The following is a 20842-nucleotide window of genomic DNA, read 5'->3' as shown; positions in this document are numbered from 1 at the left end:
TGTGAAAGTTTGTGTTTGAGTGGATAAGTATGATCTTTGGTAGTGATGCAACCTAAAGAACTGGCAGTTGTTACCAGGGCACTTGAAAAAGGAAAACTTTAATACAAATATGATTAGAAAATGTGATAGAACTTTCGGGACTTTTTGTAATTACCCTATTTTCTTATAGTTGGTGTTGCACTGCTCTGTTAGGTTTTGAATACTGAATCAAGGAGGAAAAGATTAAGAAGATTCAAAGGAAAATTTCTCCAGTGTCAGTTTAGGTAAAGATAGTTTTGCTTCATGGATTTTCTATAGCAGCATATGTTTCCTAAGTATATAATTTGTTCTTTTGGGTGATGTGTGAATTTGGAGCAATAGCAGCAAAGCTGTTGAATGTATGGAGTGTATAATAGAACAGAAAACAGAATAGAACCTGAATACGTTTTTCTCACCCATTTATTCACGATGTAGATAATATTACATTGTTTTTGTTAGTTCCTTCAGGCAGTTTTCCTTAGTTGTTTAAGTAAATATTCTTCAAGTATAAATCATTCAGAGATCATAATCTATTTGCTAGAGGAAAAAAAAAACTTAATTTTTCCTACAGTGAAATCATTTGGCAGAGAGATATTTGCTTGATTTTAATTTCTGTATGTTTAGTTCTGTATGTATTCTTACAGAGTTTTCAGTGTTCTGAGTTCTTCAGAATTACACAACTGCACAACATCAGTTTACACAAAAAATAGAGTATGGTGGTGAATTGAAAGATTGTTTTTGTTTACACACCTGTATAATTCCATTAAAACTCATTCGTCATGTAGAATTTTATGCAGCAGAGAGAGTACAAAACAAGCATTTCAAACAGGCTGGATTTTCCCAGTTGGAGTCTCCTCATCTATTAAGAAGGCAAGCTTCGTGTGCAAATTATTGATATGTAAAACCTGTTCTGTAGAGTAAAAATGTCCCTTCAAAGAAGTAGCTGTCCTTCTGTCTTCAAATATCACTAAATTGCTTATCAAACCATTATACAGTCTTAAGGGAATGGTCCCTTAAGTCCTTGCCTTGGCTTTGTTGAAGAAGTATCTAATCACTTATTGCAGTGCAGAATGAACATTAATGAAGTTGTGAGGTCAAGTGCACAAAAGTTTGAAAGGGGTAATGCTTGTAGGTTAATTATAGCATGTTCATTTAATGGAGCAGAGAACTGAGCAAACCCTGCTGAGCTAGGAGTAACTACTGTATTTCCAGAGGTAGCAGTTCAGTTACACCAATGTGTTGGTGAATCCAAGCTGGTAAGTTTTGCCTTTGACTTCTGTTGTGGTTTAAACCCAGCCAGACAGCTCGTTCACTCACTCCTCCCCCTTTTCCTTCCTCTTTCTTTCCTCCTGCCCCCCCCCCCCCCTTCCCTGCTCCTGGAGGGATGGGGAGGAGAATCGAAAGAATGTAACTCTCATGGGTTGAGACAAGAGCAGTCCAGCAACCAATGTACAACACAAATCACCACCACTACCACCACCGACAATGATAAGAGAAAATAACAAGGGAAGAGAATACGATACCACCCACTGAAAAACGAGTCCCACCCAGAAGACCCCGTGTCCTTCTGGGTAACTCCCAGTTACCCCCACAGGCATGACGTGTTGTGGTATGGAATACCTGTTTGGCTAGTTTGGGTCAGGTGTCGTGTCTCTGCTTCCTTGCGGCTTCCCCTCTTCCCTGGCAGAGCATGAGACTCACAAAGTCCAGGGTAAACATTACTTAGCAACAGCTAAAAACGTTGGTGTTATCAGCACTGTTCCCAGGCTGAAAGTCAAAACACAACGCTGCACCAGCTACCAAGAAGGAGAAAATTGACTGCTCCTGCTAAACCCAGGACAACTTCTTACATCAAATGTGGTAAAGCCAGTACTGGCAGAAATAGTTAATTCTGTATGGACCCAACAAATGCAGTTGTCCTCACATACTTCATTGCAAATTGGGAATTTGTTTTGGGATGGTATTACTATAGTCCTGTGGATAAGATTATATTTGTTTGGTTAATTTGGCTATATGTTCTGTATTTAAGTCATGTGTTGATGTGAACCAGTAGCCTGGCTGTCTTTTGTCATTGATTTTCATTTATATTTCTAAAACTGAGCAGGTGTTAGGTGCATAACTGCTCTAAGTCAACTGAAACATGTGTCTAGCTAATGTCTTCGCTCTTGCTCGTCTTCACCGGTCCTCTCCTTGCTTTTCAGGTAGTGTCTCTACAGTGGTTAGGAAAGTCTATTAAATTCCATCAAATAAGTAACACCTCTATTAGCTGCTGTTGATTTTTGCATCTCAGTTACTCTCACTGCTTCCTTGTGGCTCTTCTAGTCTGTTTCATCTTTTATCCTCAACCTATATGGGTTGTAGATCTAATTTCTAATTAAGATCTAATTACTTTTCTGGCTATGTAATCCAATAGTCTGCTTTTCCTCTAGAATATGACCATTATGGTGAAGAAAAGATACTGCCATCAACAGTATAACTCTGTCATAGGTAAGTGCAGTGTAAATAAATAAAACCATGAATGCCTTTGGTATTTCTAAAGTAAATACTTCATAAAATGTTGTACAGGAGCTGTACAGGAATATGAAGGCAGTCTTATGTGCTCTTGTAAGCTAAAATGCTAAGTTGTAAATGAAAACCTCTTCGTTAATTGTAAGCTAAGATGTTAGGTTGTAAATTGGGACAGCTCTGTTGATGAGCAAGATGGTAGGTTGTAAACTGGGACCGCTCTATTGAGAGCAAGATGAGCTGGTGCAGCCGTGCGGTATGAATAAAACAAGGGTAGCCTTTGAAGATAAGGAAGGAGTAACCAAGACAAATGGGGCCAGTTCACCCCCCTGTAGTAAGTGGGTGTGAAGATAAGAAAGGAATGACTAAGACAGATGGGGCCAGTTCCTTAAGATAAAGAAAGAAGGAGCAAATCAGAACAAACTGACCTAAAATGCAGACACAGATGTTAAGTAATTCACAAGAGTCTTTTCCACATGCACAAACACAGAGGTCAGTCAGTGGACACAGTGAGGAAGACTATCAGCAACCACCAAAGACCCCTCAAGACCACCACTCAGCAAGAAAGTGCATGTGTAATTAAAATGCACATGCACATTAAAATTAGTTCCAGGAAATCTAGTGAATATATAAAGCATTTCCTGGAAAGGTTGTAAATATGCATAAGTTCATTGGATATATGGATGCTACTTGTAGACTCCAGGCGTGCTCACCTTTGCAAAATGATTTTTGTGAGTGCCCAGCGCTGCAATAAAGAACGCCTGCTTTCTAGAACTCCAGATTGAGTCTCAGAGAGTATCTTCAACAGTCTGTTGCAGTAGTGCTCTAATTATTTCAAGTCGCTGGAGGTTATTTTGTTAGGAAGTATTGTAAAAGAATATTTGTGTCTTGGAGAAACTTGTGACAGCAATACTTGTGTGGCTTCTGACATGTAGCGTATGAAAAATACACTGTGCTTACAATGTTTGTTTAGCAGGAACGTGATAGAAGGTGCGAAGTTCAGTGCATATAAGAAAGCATACCTGTAGTGTAATTGATATATCTGTTGATTCAGCAGCAAAAGTGGGGAGGCATAGGTTACCATAAGCAGATTTGTCCATGTAATAGGTGCATTTTTGGAAACTGAAATGTACATTTTTAAGGTATTTGGTTTTATGCAGTGTAGTCTTAAATTTAAGTGAAGCAGTCAATAAAGTGGTACTTAAACAGATTTTTTTTTTTTAAAGAATTCAGTAATGAGTTTATTTACTACTTACTCTAAAGTATTTTATTGGGTTTTATTAGGGTGTTTTTTTCTGCTTTGTGGTTTGCTCTCAAAATGATAGTATTATTTGCAAAACTAAGCTACTTAGTGAATACTGAAGCTAATGCTTATGTTTATCCCTTGAATGCATTATAACATCTTTTCTATTACTGCATTCTCAGTTTTTAAAGTGCCACTTGGCTAGCAGCTTGTGATGGGTCTGAGTGCAGACACAAAAGTCCTGGAAGCAGTGGATACTTAAATTGAAAAGTGCATGGTAGGTTATTTCTTCTAAGGAAAGCACTTGTGGCTTTCAAAGAGCAGTTACAGGTTTTGAAACTTTACAAATTTGAAAGACGTGAGTTGTGAGTTTGTAAATCCATCAGCTGTCTGCACCCAGGTGCTGGTAGCGGGGCTTGCAGTGGCATCTGTGAGGAGAGGCCAGGGCTGTCCTGTGCTGGACATGCTGCAGGGCACAGCTAAGCCCAGGAGTGAAGGTGGTGGCATCTGCAGAAAAACATTTAAGAAAGGGTAAAAAAGGCTGCACAGCAGCTGGGAGAGAAAAGGTCCTGCAGACGCCAAGGCCAGTGCAGGAGAGGAAGAAGTGCTCCAGGCATGAGAGAAGAGATTCCCCTGCAGCCCATGGTGCAGACTATGGTGAAGCAGGCTGTATCCCTGCAGCCCATGGTGTTCCACGGTGGAGCAGATATTCACACTGCAGCCCATGGAGGACCCCACGCCAGAACAGGTGGATAGATCCTGAAGGAAGCTGCAGGCCATGGAAAGTCCCTGCCAGAGCAGCCTCCTGGCAGGAGCTATGGCTTGTGGAGAAGAGCCCACACTGAGCAGGTTTTCTGGTAGGAATTGTGCTGCATGGTGAGGACCCATGCTGAAGCAATTCTTGAAGGACTGTCTCCTGTGGAGGGACCCCAGGCTGGTGCAGGGGAACAGCATGAGGAGGAAGGAGCAGCAGAGAGGTGCTGTTATGGACTGACCATAACCTCCCATTTCCTGTCCCCTCTGCTACTTATAGAAGGGGATGTGGGTGTAGAGGAGTGGGAAATGAAGGAGTGAAGGGGAGCCAGGGAAGAAGGGGTGTGGGGAAAGGTGCTTTCAAACCTTTTTGTTTCTTACTATCTTACCTGATTTTAATTGGCAGTAAATGTTATCCAAGTCTAATCTGTTTTGCCTGTGACTAATTGGTGGGTGATCTCCCTGTCTTGATCTTGACCATGAGCTCTTTCATCTTATTTTCTTCTCTTTTTGAGGAGGTGGAATATCTTACTGGTTCTCCAGTGAGAAGGAGGAGTGAGAAAATGTCTGGATGGACACCTCACTAAAGATAAAGATTAAACAAAAGTGGGGGAAGTGCAAAAAGAGATTTGTCATAACTGAGCTCAGTTTTTGAAACTAAAACTTCCCTGCTGTATCTTCTGATTCAGAATGAAGACTGGAATTAAAAAAATACTGGCAATAGTTTCTTAGGATTCTGTTCCAAATTGGCTGTTTCAATTAATAAATTATCTTACCTTTTTCCACAATACAACAATTTGTATTTGAGTGTGCATGTAGGGTATTTTTAAAATGAAGATTCTAAATGTATTGCAAGTCTTCATCTCTGTCAACTTAATACTATTAAGGGGTGGGCTTGGTTATGGTTCATACTTTAGAAATTAAAGCTCTATGATTATAGATAGGTAAAAAAAAACTTGCGCAAATTAATATCTTACTGGCAAAGCTTCAGTGTCTTGACTGCTAGGGTTCTTCTGGACAGGCATGCACACGGAGCAGCTAATAATGCTTTGGATAAATACTAAATAATCTGGCCTTGAGTTTCTAGCTTGGCTACGTGAGCTGAAATAGTGTGAGATTGGAAGCTTTTCCAATGATAATAGACTTTCTCTGGTTTACAACTGCTTTAAGAGATCACTACTGCCTTAGTGCTGCTACTGGATTTCTCATGCCCTTTGTCCTCATGTTGCCTGTTTGCTAGTCCATGTTACTGATGACTTCTCAGCACCCTCAGCACCCAGCCTGTTATAGCAGTTGTCTGCTCAGTGAGCTACATGCTATGCTCAGGTGATAGTTAAATACAAAGACCAAAAGGGGAAATCTGAAATAAATGAGAAAACTAGGACTGTGTTATGCTTCTACGATGAAGTTGTTATGTGTTAGAAGAATACAGTTTTAAATTCATTTGGCATGTGATATTGTATATGTGCTTTCAGGTAAGCTAAGGAAAACTTAAAAGCTAAGAATCCTATTAGCTCACCCAGCCACCTCTGTAGTCCTTGTGTTCTGTTGTGGAGCCCATTGGTATGAACTCTTAGAGCCTTTCACTGTTCCAATGTGTCTTTCATTGTTTGGTGTTACGAAGATTTTGGTATGTGGAAAATAGTGACAGTTTGGCCTTCGACTGCTCCTGAGGTTACCAAAGCATTGTGTTAGTAACTCTGCTTTTTTTACCCTTTGGTGATGACACTAATATGCTGTGTTTAGATGCATTGCTTCTATTTGCCATGAAGCCTGTGTATTGGCACTAAAAATTCTAGGGTTGTGTACGTTGTTATTTCTCCCTGGAGAGCCAGTCAGATACAGAACATAAGTCTATTTTCTTTGGTACTTTGTGCATTCTGATGCATCAAAGGTACTGGCCTTCTTTCTAAGTACTAAATGGTGCTCTTGAAGTCCTACCTTAACACACTCCATTTCTAGTTTTCCTATTTCTTTCTTAGATTTTGTAGCATAGTGAATGAGAAAAAATTGCCTATTACCTCCCCCTGAGTATATTCGTCTAAGATCAGTGGTTTGGAAGGGGATTTTAGGGTATCTAGTGGTGGTGCTTGAACTGTCAAGATTGTGTTGTAGCCAAACATGCTTGTATTTTTATCTTAAATGCCTCTGTCTACACCATACCACACCACACCACTACATTTATGACTCTCTGCTGAAATCCTTTCCTTTGGATTAAGTCTGCTTGGGCTGGAACCTGTAATTATGTTTTTCAGTTGATTTCAAACCAAGTTTTAATTGTACAGGTTATATGTTGGTCGGCTGTTGATTTAGTGGTTTTAAAATATTGCCTAGTTATGACCCTGCTGTGAATATTAATGATTCAGAAGATGCAATTATTTTTATGGTTGTTCATATTCTTTGGTATCTTTGCTTTTTTTTAAATGTTGTAATAAATAAGCTATGATGGGAGTAATGACTTTATGAGAAATGGATTTAAGAAATGAAGGGGTCTTAAGATCAAAGGGTTTAAAATATGCTGCTGATTACTATCTTTAAAATAGGCATCACACAAATTACATTATTTTTAGAGGATTTTTTTTTTTTTTTACTGCAGTGTATTCTTGACATTGAAGCAAATGTAGCAAAATAGTTATGAACAGATATTTAACTTACCCTGAAATTTTGCCCATCTAGTAGCCAACTGTCTTCTTAATTTGGGGGTTTTAAACCACTGTTGGCAAATAGAAAGCAATATCTACTATTGTTATGGATAACACAAAAATAAAAGCTTTCTTGGGATTTCTTGGCATTCTTTATTGAAGTAGTAAGCTGATACTATGCTTTTGCTGAAATCTGTGTTGGAATTAGTGTCTAGGCAATGATGCCAAATGATGGACAAGGGGAGTGGGGAAGCAAATATATGACTTAATTAAGGGGGGCAAAGGACTGTAGGAGTTACTGAAAGAACTGAAATGTCCTTGTCATGAGTTCATAAATTGGGCATCTCCAAAATTATAATTCAGAAAAGATAGTGGAATTGCTTGAAGTTAGAATATCTTTCTGTATCTTCAATAACTGTGCAGCTTGAGCATTTCCTTAGATCAACAGATACTACTTGGGCAGGGGGAGGAACAAGAGATAAAATGCTTTCTTTCGTGGAGCTGGCATAAGATGTGATGAGTGTCTACATGTCAATTTTAAGTGTGTTTACTTACTCAGGAGGTAGTTTTGTAGGGTTTGTGTTTTATCATGGGGTTTTTCTTTGTGGTTTTATTTCATTTTTTTTCAATTGTTTCAGTAAGCCTTGAGAATTTTTAGTTCTCTTCAGTTATGCTAGTAGCTCTTGCTAGAAAGGTGGAGACTGTACATCAGGGATCAGAGACTTTAACCTTACAATAGTGCTTTTCATGAAGGATCTTCATACTTTTCATGAAGGTAAAGCAAATGGGTTATAGCTCAATTGTATGATTAGTTGAAGGGAGGTGTAATTTGTACAAGATTCTTACTGTACTGAACAACTGTGTTTTTCTTTTAACAGAATTCCTCTAAAAACTAGTAAATATTGCTGGTGGTGTGCATTCTGGAGATATGTTTTTAGTACAGATACTACCAAAGTTTTGTGAATGGGATGAGCACACTGCCTTTGACTGCTTACTGCCAGTAATCAGCTGGGCACTTCACATTAATCCTCACGTTGTCCAACCGCACTTTGCTTATACTGATTTTTAAAAGGAAGAAGAAATCAAGGTGGAGTGCCGTAAACTTGGCATGGACAATAAAAAGAAAGACAAGGACAAGCCAGATGAACGAATGGCACGGCCTGGTGGGAGATTAGGCCACAATTCACGTGGAACTGGTTCTTCGAATTCTGGAGTGTTAATGGTTGGCCCAAACTTCAGAGTTGGTAAAAAAATTGGATGTGGTAATTTTGGAGAACTACGGTTAGGTAAGATTCTTTTTTCTTTATTTCAGTTTACATTATTTGAGACCATTTTATGCAGTCCAGGCATGAAAATGTCTACATGAATACACCATATAGCTCTTCAAGCTACTTTCAGGCTTCAGATAGGTTAAATTTGCCTTGCAGATCTTTTCTGGCTTGACCTTGGCAAGGGCAAGTTCTATCACATAAGAATCTCTGTAGTGGTAGAATTTCTGGGACTAAAAATCTTCTGTAAATACGTGCTATGCTATTCTAAATTCAGTCAATTGCCTTTTTCAAGATGCTGGAAATTACTTCATGGTTAATGTGTTTTGCTACCTTTCCTGGCTCCTGAAGCAGTTTGTTTAGGTGTAGTTGGAGCTAGGTGTATGTGAAACACGTCCTCCTCCTGCAGGTCTCGCTTACAGAACTGTGGTTTGGAGGTCTCATGTAGGAGCTGCTACAGTGTTTTTAATAGCAGCAGGCATATGGATTGCTTGATTTCCTTTCCATCAGCAGCACTGTAGTGAGTCTGCAGAATGAGCTGCTGTTACACAGGGGTTCTGAGAATCCGTCTGTAGAGAGAATCTGGGAGATAGGTAATTCAGGCATTTAGTTCCCCATTGATTGATAAAATAGAGACTACATAGTGGGTGTGTGCTTTTGGAAGACTATATATTTAGTTTGGGGGGCTTAAATTCACATATGTTAGTATGATTAGCCAGGGTTTTCAAGAGCTGGGATTCTGGATGTGTTAGCAGATGTAACTTGACACTTAATGGAATAAATTTATTCCAGTATTCCTGGAAGTCTTGATTTAGTGCACTGCTTCAAGCTTTAAAGAGAGATGGATTAGAAAGTAGGGTGGAGGGGTGTGTAGCTGTTGTGTTTTTGTTGATTTTTCTGCTCTGGTAGAACTACTACTCATTGTCCTTCAGACAATGTTTTTAGTATAGTGCTTGCATAAAATGTAACGTGTTTTTAGTATAGTGCTTTCTGGGGGCCTTATCAAGTCTGACTCAGAATGTAAGCAAGTTTAGCTTATTAATACTGTAGAGAAGTGAAAGATAACATTGCTGGAGCTCTGACTGAGGACAGTGAATTTAACACAGTCTCAGTAAGAGGTACTCTTGTTATTCCTATTAATAGTTAAACAAGATTGATATATTTTGACCTTTACAGTGTTACGTGCCACTGTAGGTCACAAGTCAAGCTGAAATTGCCTTCAGCTTTCCCTAAACTTTTCTAAACCAGCTTTGAATGATAATTTTTCTTTTAAACCACTCCATAGACTAAACCAGTAATGTCACATTTACTACTGAAGGCAACTGTAAACTAATGAAGTTAAATTTTTTCCTGTCTGTTATCTTGGTCACAATGTACATGTGCAGAGTTGACTATCTATTTCAGATCAATATCAGATTAACTCATTTGCTTGCAGCAGATACAGTGAAATAATCTATTTCATTCTAAATACAATATTGAAGTAGTTAAGACTTAAAGGCTAATAGTACTGAAATAAAGTATGACAAACAAGTAAAAGAAATAGGAGGAAACTAATAGTGTAGTGTACTGTCCTGCATCAGCTACCAGGACAAGTGCAGCCTTTCTTTTTTTAATGTCTGCTTTATTTGCATATATAGTAGATATTTCAAATATGTACTGTTACTTGTGGGGCAAAATGTTTTAAATGTAAGTTTATGAAAGCAGGAGTTAAAATTGGTATTACAGATTCTGATTTAAGTTTATTTTTGCATTTACATTACTGTAGCAAGTAACTTAGAGTGGGCATCCTTCCTACAGAGATGTACACAAGCGCTTTGTTTTATGTACTCCAGCAAACAGGAGTATGTTTTGAGCATGTATTTTAGGGTTGAATCTTAAAAACTTAAAGGAGGAATAAAGTTGTAAAGCAGTGAAGATGTGCTTCAGACAAAGCACACTTTTTGTCGAAAATATAACTCAAATGACTATAAGAAATAGCTGAAGATGTCTGGATTGCCACTTGAGTCCGTGGGTAGGTCTTGGAATTATCCATGCTTTCAGTGGTCAGATTAGGGCATGCTGCCTATGCTGATACTGATGCGCGGATTGACTCCACAGCTCATTAAAGTTGTAAAGTAGGTATGCTTTTTATTCAGCGCTGAGACGCACGGGGATAATTCCTCAAAGTCATGCGTACCTCAGTGTTGTTTCCCTGTACATTTATTCTATAAAGTTATATATATTCATAAGGTTGCACAATACGCCTATACATATTCATGTCCTATCCCCGCTTCGTATTATAATGAGCCAGAAGGTCCTCTGCGCCTGCGCAGTGCCCCCTCTGGTCATGGGCAGGGGTCTCAAGATGAAGTAAATGAGTCTTCCTCCTCTGGGTAGGGGTCTTCAAGATGAAGTAAATGAGTCTTCCTCTTTTTGCACTTTTCACCTTTTTAGTCTTTATGTGTGGCCTTAGAGTTTGGTCAGTGTCCCAGCCGTAAATCCTCTACTTCTCCCCTTTATCAGTAGAGTTTGATCAGTGTCCCAGCCGTAAATCCTCTGCTTCTCCCCTTTATCAGTAGATTCAGGCGTCTGCTTATTAACAGGACCGGAGGTCTCTGTTCTGCTTAGCAGGCTTTTACAACAGATAGTCCTTTTGTTTAAACAAATTCCTTAACCCCCTTGTACAACCCCCCTGTACAACCCCCCTGTACAATGGTCAACCCTCTGTATCAATACTAAGTTTATTATTGTAGAGCCCTCAGGTAACTTTTGACTCAACCTGTAATGCCCCGTGAAGACAACCATCTAGTTATTCTTAGGATATTGCTCATTTACTATTGTTGGGTAAGCTGAGCCAGGGTTCTCAGCTGTGGGTACATCGAATTAGCATAATCAGAGAGACTCATACAACACATTCCATCAAACTCTTCACATCCATGTCCCTGTTCCAACAACAAAAGGTTCTGCAGTGTTGCATGTCTTACAGAGTCAACATTAAAACAAATCAGGAATTGCCTTCGATGTAGAATTGTCTGCTTAGCAACTCAGCAACCCAGTCTGCTTAGTTGAGCTGAAGCACTTACAGTGATTTGGCATATTATGATTGGATACATGTTTTGAAGACCCTTAGTGACTAACATATAATTGGTTAAACACAGGTGTGGGAACTCAACCTTGAAAGCTTGCCAACAGTCCACAGTTCTTATTAACTTGGTGAATTCCAGCCTCTTATCTTGCTTGCTTAAGCTTCTTCAGGCCTCCCATGGCCTTGCTGTATCTTTCAGGACTATTCAAAGTTTATGTACCAATTATGCATTCTCCTGTGAGAACACTGTCTCCACATCTCCCCCCTTTTGTTTTATCCAGTAACAAGTCGCTACTACAGCAAGGCACACACACATTTACATTAGCAGAGTAACTATTACAGGGTGCAGCAGCATGTTGAAGATGCTGATGGCAGTGAAGGACTAGCCAAAGAAATTTCTTACCAGTGGAATTCTCCCCCCCTCTTAAATTTGTTCCATCACCTGCTTTATAACACTACCATTGTATTAAAATCTTTCTAGCTTTTGCCTTAGCATTTGCTAGCAGCTACTGCAAATTTCCATACTCTAACATCTCTTTTACAAGTGACAAATCTATACAATACAAGGTGCAGTTTCTTAACTAGCTAGTAAATACAGGTGGTTTTATACACAAAATCACAGCCTCTAATCAGAGCTACTTTACAAGCACACATATTCAGGATGTTACTTTTCAGTTGCCCCCAAGTGATGTTTTGCAGTCATTCGTTTTTCTCTATCTCAGTCTGCTTGGGGTATTCACAGTCAGCTCCTGTAGCTGAGGCATTAGGTTTATCCATTCGTCTGTCCAGCTCATGGCAAGGCTTGACAAACTTTGCAGGCAGTCACCATGGACCTGTAGGCAGGACGACACAAATATACCCCCTCCCCCAGGTTATCAGTTCTTCAGTTCTTGAGAAGTAGACAGGTTAGGCAGGTTAAGTGCAGCATCATTACTCTCTCCCTCCCCCCCCCGCCCATTTTTTTTTTTTTTTTTTTTTTTTTTTTTTTAGACCCTGCAGAAGCCATCATTACTCCCACTACAGTCCCACGTACAGAATGTGGCACAAGGACCCTGTGGAGACTAACAGCAAACCAGCTCCGAGAAGCATCATTGCAGTGCGAGGTGGCAGGCTCAACCTTAGCGGGCGTCCCCGCAGAGGCTCTGCCTCCCCCACATCGTATGAGGCTTGGGCTTTTATACTGACCAAAATGCACACTCATTCCGACACAGGTGGCCAGCCTGTGCTGGAAGAAGTGGCCAGCAGTATCTACAGAGGTCTCCAAGGGTTGATAGAAACCTGGACATACTTTTATTTACCAACTTCTAATACATGAGTATCACAGAGAAACTGTATGGGCTCTCCCTGTCAATTGCAAGAAAAAATCATAACATATACAGCTTGAGTATAAGAGGATTTTAACGCATACGTGGTCACTGTTTGTCAGGCCTCCTTAACTATTTTGAGATCAAGAGCTTCCCACTCTTTAGCCCCCTGCTGTGTAGTAAACACAGGATATGCAGAGATGCCCATTGCAGAAAATTCCCCAGTAATGATCACATATTTGGTTACCCATTGTTACATCTGAGCGTCTCCAGGGCCAGTAAGTCTGAGCAGACCGACCCGGGAGACGAAGAGTCAGGGTCTGGAAGCAGAGGATATAAATCTGGCTCGGATTCAGGGGATTCGGGGGCTGATCCTGCGCCGAACTCAGGGTCTCCGTTGCTCGCAGCTGTGTCCTTCTTATCAGATGTATCTCTTTCGGTATGTAGCCATCTGCAGACCTGGCTCCTCCGTGACTGAGTTAAAAATTTTTTCACTCTAGGGCATAGTGGGTTGGAGAGGCTCGCGGTTCCTTTAAATCTCCCGCTCGCGCATGATCCCTATTTTCTACTGCGTGCTTCAAAGTGGTGCCGCAATCGATCCGGCGCCGAGGCACCGCCCGCTTTCTTTCGGATTTCTCGACATTTATCATGCGTATACCTTCTAATATACTTTCTCTGTCCTTTTCAAAGTCCCTACTTTCGGAACTGGGGTGGTGGGGGAGCAGGGGGTTACACCTCCTCCGCGGCATCTTCTGATGGAGGGGGAGAAAAGGGAGGGGGAGAAAAGGAAGGGGGGGGGGGGGGGGCAAAACCCTGTGCTCCCGCGAGTTGGGGAAGGGGTGAACGAGTTGTAATCTTCCCCCAGTTTCAAGCGACCGGGGACGTCTGTTCCTAGTTTCTCTGTTGCTACCGCGGCAGTTTTCTTTTCTGCCTTGTATCTTTTTATACAGTTCATTACTTCCCTCCGTGGTTTACCGAGTTTCTTTGCCTTTTTATAATCATTAAGCACTGAGTCAAATAGGTCATCACCAAACTTTCGCCACTCACTCTCCTCAAATATTGTATTAGGATCTGCAAAAAATCCCTTAGCCTTCCCTAGCCACTAGACCTGCTAGCTGCTTTAGAGTCTCAGGCTCAATTCCCCGCTTTTATAAAAAGCACTGTAAAAAGTTCAGGGCTCAGTTCCCCGCTTTTATAAAAAGCACTGTAATAAGTCCAGGGCTACCTCTCGGTCCATTTTCATGGCCAGCCTTTTCCGGATCGTCTTCTTCTGGGTCGTCCTGTAACCTCGGTCTCCGGATCGGCCTCCCGACGCAGCAGTGTCTGGTTCGCCCCAGCGGCGGATTCCTTTCGGTTAGTCCAAGCACCCGGGTCCGTCACGCCACCGCAGCAGCATTGACCGCGCTTCCCGGCCGCTGCCGCCGGCGCCGTTCACTCGCCGTTCCGGGTCCCCGTCGACCGGGGCCCTGTATCCGGGTCCCCGTTAAACCGGGGCCCTGTATCCCAGGTCCCCGTTAAACCGGGGCCCTGTATCCGGGTCCCCGTTAAACCGGGGCCCTGTATTCCGGGTCCCCGTTAAACCGGGGCCCTGTATCCGGGTCCCCGCTAGTCGGGGCCCTGTATTCCGGGTTCCCGCTAGTCGGAGCCCTGTAATCCGGGTCCCCAGCGACTAGGGCCCTGTAGTCCACGCCCCACGTTGGGCGCCATTTGTAAGCGGCGAGGAGAAGCAGACAGGCCAACCCAATATGGGTGATAAGCAAACTTCTACCTTATTTGTGACGCAGTTCACACATATATAGGAGTGGTATTCAGCCACTCCTTCTTGGCATAACAGTATTGGTTAGCCCCCACAGCTTCCTCCACATTCTCCTCCCAGGTCCGGTCTCCGGCCACCTGTGGGGGCCACCCCTTGCCTTGCTTGCACAGTCCTCCAGAACTCTATGGTCCTGCTCTTAGAGTCATTCTGCAACATATAGGAGGTTCCATGTGAACATCAGGAAACATTTCTTTACTGTGAGAGTGACAGATCACTGGAACAGGTTGCCCAGGGGGGTTGTGGAGTCTCCTACGTTGGAGATATTCAAGGCCTGCCTGGACAAGTTCCTGTGTGATGTACTCTAGGTTACCCTGCCCTTGCAGGAGGGTTGGACTAGATGATCTTTTGAGGTCCCTTCCAACCCTTAGGATTCTGTGATTCTGTGAAAAGTGTTAGAAGTGACAACTTATTTTTTTCTTTGCCTGCTGTTTGTTAATTCTGCACCTGTAAAGCTTGTGTGATACTTAGTCAGTGCATACAATTTGAAGTAATGCTTGTTGAAATATGCTTATCCAGTTACAGAATCACTTTAGGATCAGAAGATGCATTTTCCAAATGGTATAAGCATTTAACTCATTAATACCCTTGTCCTGTTTGTTGTAACTTTAAGCTTATTAAATACCAGAATTGAGGGAAAAAAAGAATCCTAGTTAATTCTAACTTTAATCAGTGTCTGGTGTTCCAAAACCATATGATAATTTAAAAATAAATGTTAAAACAGTTTTCAGCAATAAATATGGAAATGTAGAATATCACATTCTACTTATAGTAGTTTACCAATTTTCAACTCTTCTAGTGTATAAAAATTTTGCAAACTTTATGAAATAGCTGAAACTGCCACTTTTTACACTATTCAAGAATAAAGTTCTCTTCAAAGTATGGTATCTGGCTAATAAAGCCACATTTTTTTTTTTAAATCACTAGCAGGACACCTAGCACCTTCAATCAAAAATATTTCAAAGGCTTTCTCAAGGTTTTAGTGGCATTTTACTTGAAAAGGAAAGCCAATGTCTCACATTTTTGTTTTTTGTTCTTTTTTTTCAAGGAAAAAATCTATACACAAATGAATATGTGGCAATTAAAATGGTAAGTTTGTTTTTTTTATTTTTTTTTAAGTATTTCAGATAAGAAACTAATCATAATTTTCCTTTCATATTTAGTGGTTTGATTTCTTTAATTGAAATCCTTAATAGTCTTGTATGTTTTCAATTGACTAGATGAAAGCAGTTAATGATAGAAATTATATTCTTGGTCCACATTGAATAAAACCAGTGTTAATTGTCACTGTTCTCACAGCTATGTCTGTATTTGTGAAGTTGATGATTAACTGCTGCATCAAGGATGAGCTCAGCAGGTGTCTTAGTAGATTTCTTTTCTATGCAACAAGTAGAGGAACACCAAATTTAACGTGAATCTGACTAACTTCAGGTGACTACAGAGAAGCTCTGGAAATTCTGCAGACTGCCTGTTATTTTAATACCCTTATTCCTGCCCCAAAATATTTTTAATTTGTAATCACTGGAATTGTACATCTGTTTTGGTAGACATGTTTTATTTGCAATGATGGGTAAAATGCTTTCTTCACTTAAAGTCATGGTAAATATGAATACTTTGTTAATACGTCATTGTTCTTTTTATTCCGATGCTTTCATCCAGACTACTCAGTTTACTTCATGTTTTGCTCCTGGTTACTTTTTAACGTCTTGGTAAACGACTTTTTTTTTTGTAACCAATGTATTTCAGGGTGAAATTCAGTTGTTTACTTTCTGTTATTGAATGACTTTTAGGTCTCCCATTAATTTCCTTTTGCTGCAATAGAACAGAAAATTTTGCATAGAACAGTATGGTGAATTTCAGGTTCCATAAAGTGAGAGGTAAACTATGGAAACAGAAATACATGGCTTTAGATGGGGAATCTGAAAAGTGTTACAAATACATACCACAAACTCCTGAAAAATATTTGTAAATATTTTTCCAAGCAAGTGTAGCAATATCAGTTTTTATTTCAAAAGTAGTTAACAGATTTCAAGGCATTCAAGTTTACAGTTTGAAGGAGAAACAGTGGGTGCAGTTTTGAGGACGTGTATGTATGTGTTACACCAGATTTAAATTAATTTTGGTTTAAAATATCTTGAACTTATTCTGTATGTTTAGTAAAACTTGAAAATGGACTGAAAATTCTTCCAGTTAAAGGCTGTTTACTATAAAGCACATTCAGGCATAGTTTGCAAGGTAGTGATTTTTATTTAATCACTAATTACCTCCTTATGTGGAGCAAGAGAACTTTGGTCAGTGGGTTTTGGCGAAACCATTTCATTATATATGTAACTATTAAAAAACTCGGCTACTATTTCAACCCCTTTAAACATTCAAAGATGCTTTTCAGCTTTTACTTTGTTTTCAAACTACTCAATCTTGGAACTGTAGAAAAAGCTTGATGCATCATTATTGAATAATTTACTTCAAAGTCACTAAAGAACCAGTGTAGTAAAGTATGTCTGCAATTTATTACTAGTGCTTGAACTCTGAATATGTAGTTAATTTTTTGAGTTATCCTCTTACATTAGTGGCATGAAAAGCTGTAGTGTCTTTGCAATAAACAACAGATGGAAGGGATCACAGTGAAAATCATAGAATCATAGAATTGTTAGGGTTGGAAAGGACCTTAAGATCATCTAGTTCCAACCCCCCTGCCATGGGCAGGGACACCTTATGCTAAATCATATCACCCAAGGCCTCGTCCAGCCTGGCCTTGAACCCTGGCAGGGATGGAGCATTCACAACCTCCCTGGGCAGCCCATTCCAGTGCCTCACCACCCTAACAGGAAAGAATTTCCTTCTTGTATCCAACCTAAACTTCCCCTGTTTAAGTTTTAACCCGTTACCCCTTGTCCTGTCACTACAGTCTCTAATGAAGAGTCCCTCTCCAGCATCCCTATAGGCCCCCTTCAGATACTGGAAGGCTGCTATGAGTTCTCCACGCAGCCTTCTCTTCTCCAGGCTGAACAGCTCCAACTTTCTCAGCCTGGCTTCATACAGGAGGTGCTCCAGTCCCCTGATCATCCTCGTGGCCCTCCTCTGAACTTGTTCCAACAGTTCCATGTCCTTTTTATGTTGAGGACACCAGAACTGCACACAATACTCCAGGTGAGGTCTCACAAGAGCAGAGTAGAGGGGCAGGATCATCTCCTTCGACCTGCTGGTCACACTCCTTTTAATGCAGCCCAGGATACGGTTGGCTTTTTGGGCTGCAAGCGCACACTGCCGGCTCATGTTCATTTTCTCATCGACCAGCACCCCCAAGTCCTTCTCTGCAGGGCTGCTCTGAATCTCTTCTGTGCTCAACCTGTAGCTGTGCCTGGGATTGCTCCGACCCAGGTGTAGGACCTTGCATTTGCCATGGTTAAACCTCATGAGGTTGGCATCAGCCCACCTCACAAGTGTGTCAAGGTCACTCTGGATGGCATTCCCTCCCTCCAGGGTATCAACTGACCCACACAGCTTGGTGTCATCAGCAAACTTGCTGAGGGCACACTCAATCCCACTGTCCATGTCAGCGACAAAGATGTTAAACAAGACCGGTCCCAACACCGGTCCCTGAGGGACACCACTCGTTACTGATCTCCAGCCGGACATTGAGCCATTGATGACAAGTCTTTGTGTGCGGCCATCCAGCCAATTCTTTATCCACCGAGTGGTCCATCCATCAAATTGATGTCGCTCCAATTTAGAGACAAGGATGTCATGTGGGACAGTGTCGAATGCTTTGCACAAGTCCAGGTAGATGGCATCAGCTGCTCTACCCTGTCCATCAGTTCCATAGCCCCATCATAGAAGGCCACCAAATTGGTCAGGCAGGACTTCCCCTTAGTGAAGCCATGCTGGCTGTCACCAAGCACCTTGTTGATTTTCATGTGCCTTAGCATGCCTTCCAGGAGAATCTGCTCCACGATTTTGCCAGGCACAGAGCAAAATCAACACTGGAGCTTGCATCATCATTGTAAGTTAAAAATACATTTGCTAGCAGGTAGAACTAGTGGGTTCTTTTAATATGGTTCTTCCTCCTCTTTTTTTTTTTTTCTTTTTCTTATATCTTTCATCTCTACAAGGTTCAGCCTGTTAAAGGGAGCTGCATCAAATTGTAGGATTTAGTTGAATTTTGCTTTTTTTGCTGTTTTTTTTTTTTTTTCTCTCCTATTGGAGACAGTGCCAAGACTTTTTACTAACAGGTAGGTAGGTTGCATTTGCTTGTGGTGTACAGTCCTCTCCCTTTTAAAATGTAATCCTGGGCTTATTCCCTTTGTGCTTTGAGAGTAGTTAGGCCTATGTTCAATATTTGTTATTCTAAATGAGTCACTCTTAATTTCCTCTGTTCTATACCTCTATAGTTCAGGTTTAGACCTCTTGAATCGGTTACTTGAATTATGTATGTATTCTAGCTTGCAGAGTTACCCTTGGCATGTATGGCTGTGGTAATATCTGTCCTGCAGCATCCTAAAATAATATTCATCATGGTAGCATTCCATTGCCGACTTACTGTTTTCTTGTGAGCAGCAAGACATTTCCTATGCCAGATGTTTTGTGTATAAATGGTAACAGTGTAGTGCAGGAGGATTGTACAGGTTTCTCTCAAGAGCATGAGTTATAATGACTACATTTATACAGCATCTTGCAGGAGTGCTTCTGACGTTAAATGTAAGTGGGTTTTATAACTACTCTTTTGACTTAAACTTTACATTCTGTTAATATTTCCCCTATGGACAAATTATACCTGTGTGTTCCTGTTTATAATGCTTATGGCAACTTCATGACCTACTGGTTTAAGGAAATTGTTGAATCAGTTTTTTTTTTTTATATGAGGCCTGAGGGTCATACAATGTATGCATTTTAATATATAAGGTTTCTATGTAAAGGCATATATTTATTCTGGTAAAATGGTTTCAGTTTAAGGATCTTAATCTGGCTCTTTCATTATGGTCTGGGCAGATACTCAGCTTTGAAAGGCTGGAACAGAGTTTTTAAAGAACTGGAATGAACCCCTTAAGACCTGGACTTTATCAGCTGTGCACTGTCTAGTCGTGTTTGTATGTTTCTGCTGGTCTATTAATATACAAATTGGTTTCTTGTGATCAGGTAGCTCTTCAGCAATAAGGATTTGATATATGTGAATTATACCTTTCCTCCACTCCTCTTCATTTATTGTTAAATTTGCTTCCTCTATTATAAGACCCTCTACTTCACTTAAACCTCCTATTCTGTATTCAGCTCTTCCCTCTCCCTCATTCTTTTTCCCTTTCCCTTTGACAAATTTCTACATAGCCCAGACTTATCTCCTCTGCAGGAGGCTTAGCCACTACAGAAATACTAAATAAAGAAATTCTGCTTGATCTGCTTCTGGAAATAGGTCCCTTTTTCTTTCTGTCTTAATGTGAAAGATAGCAAGCATGAGGTACTGCTCATTAATCTGTAATCTTTAACTCACTGATTTGTTAATTATGTAACTGTTAACATTTTAGTCCTTAAAATTCTAAGTGGGGGGTGTGGAAAGAAGATAGTGGTTAGTTCCAAGGCTGGAATGCTTTCGTGGTGTTTTTTTTTTGTTTGTTTGTTTTGTTTTGTGTTTTATTTTTTATTTAGTCCTTTTTTTGTTGTAACAAAATCAGTGCAGTCTAGAATGATGGCATTTCAGAATATCTCTTGCAGGCTGTAGTAAATCTAAATCAAGTGTAAGTCTGTTTATTAAACTGATCTGTTCCTGTAACAAGAGCCCCGTCTCTTAAATATATTTTTCCTGGAAATAGCTTTTGTTTCCTGTTGCTTAAGAAAGTATGAAGTAGAGAGAGAAGATATACTGAGTTCTCATTGGATTACTAATAACAAAAAAAGTAAGTAATAACTGTGTTTATATTGTGCTTTGGGTTAATGCCAGAGCTCTTGAAAATTTCTAACCTTAAGGTCAGAGTAAGTAAACTGCCTCTTTTCTTAGAGCCCTTCAGCAGGGAAGTGGCATATCTTGAAAACTGTATAGTAGTTCGTTCCTTGTATTGGGCACAAAAATAACTGCGGGAAACCGCCACACATTATGAACTTGAAACAGATTTCACATTTCAGGTGTCTTTACCCTTTTGTTTGAATGCATCCTACAAAAGAAAAAAAAGCATAAACACTGGGTTCAAAAGAACCTTTCTGAGGAACTGAGGAGTTCTTGTTTTTGCTGCTCAAGTAGCTG

The 20842-nt window shown here is 40.5% G+C and overlaps 1 protein-coding gene across 6 annotated transcripts in view; it reads left to right on the top strand.

The window, feature by feature from the left end:
- The first annotated feature begins 1033 nt into the window (after positions 1–1033).
- Positions 1034–20842, top strand: part of CSNK1G3 (casein kinase 1 gamma 3) — a 75085-nt gene continuing 55276 nt past the window's right edge. Inside the window, exons 1-4 of one of the 6 annotated variants that reach the window (XM_062604534.1) lie at positions 1034–1274; positions 2448–2505; positions 8040–8447; positions 15659–15699. In XM_062604534.1, the coding sequence (XP_062460518.1) occupies positions 8270–8447; positions 15659–15699 (219 nt within the window). In that variant the 5' untranslated portion in view covers positions 1034–1274; positions 2448–2505; positions 8040–8269. Of the gene's footprint in view, positions 1275–2447; positions 2506–8039; positions 8448–15658; positions 15700–20842 lie in introns of those variants that run through there. The other 5 variants (XM_062604528.1, XM_062604531.1, XM_062604529.1 and 2 more) reach the window with 5 other exon arrangements.

Source organism: Pezoporus occidentalis, unplaced genomic scaffold (genome assembly GCF_034315485.1).
Source record: "Pezoporus occidentalis ecotype Australia unplaced genomic scaffold, CSIRO_AGI_Poc_V1 ctg86, whole genome shotgun sequence".
Classification (NCBI taxonomy): Eukaryota; Metazoa; Chordata; class Aves; order Psittaciformes; family Psittacidae; genus Pezoporus; species Pezoporus occidentalis.
This window is presented reverse-complemented; position numbering and strand designations above follow the sequence as displayed.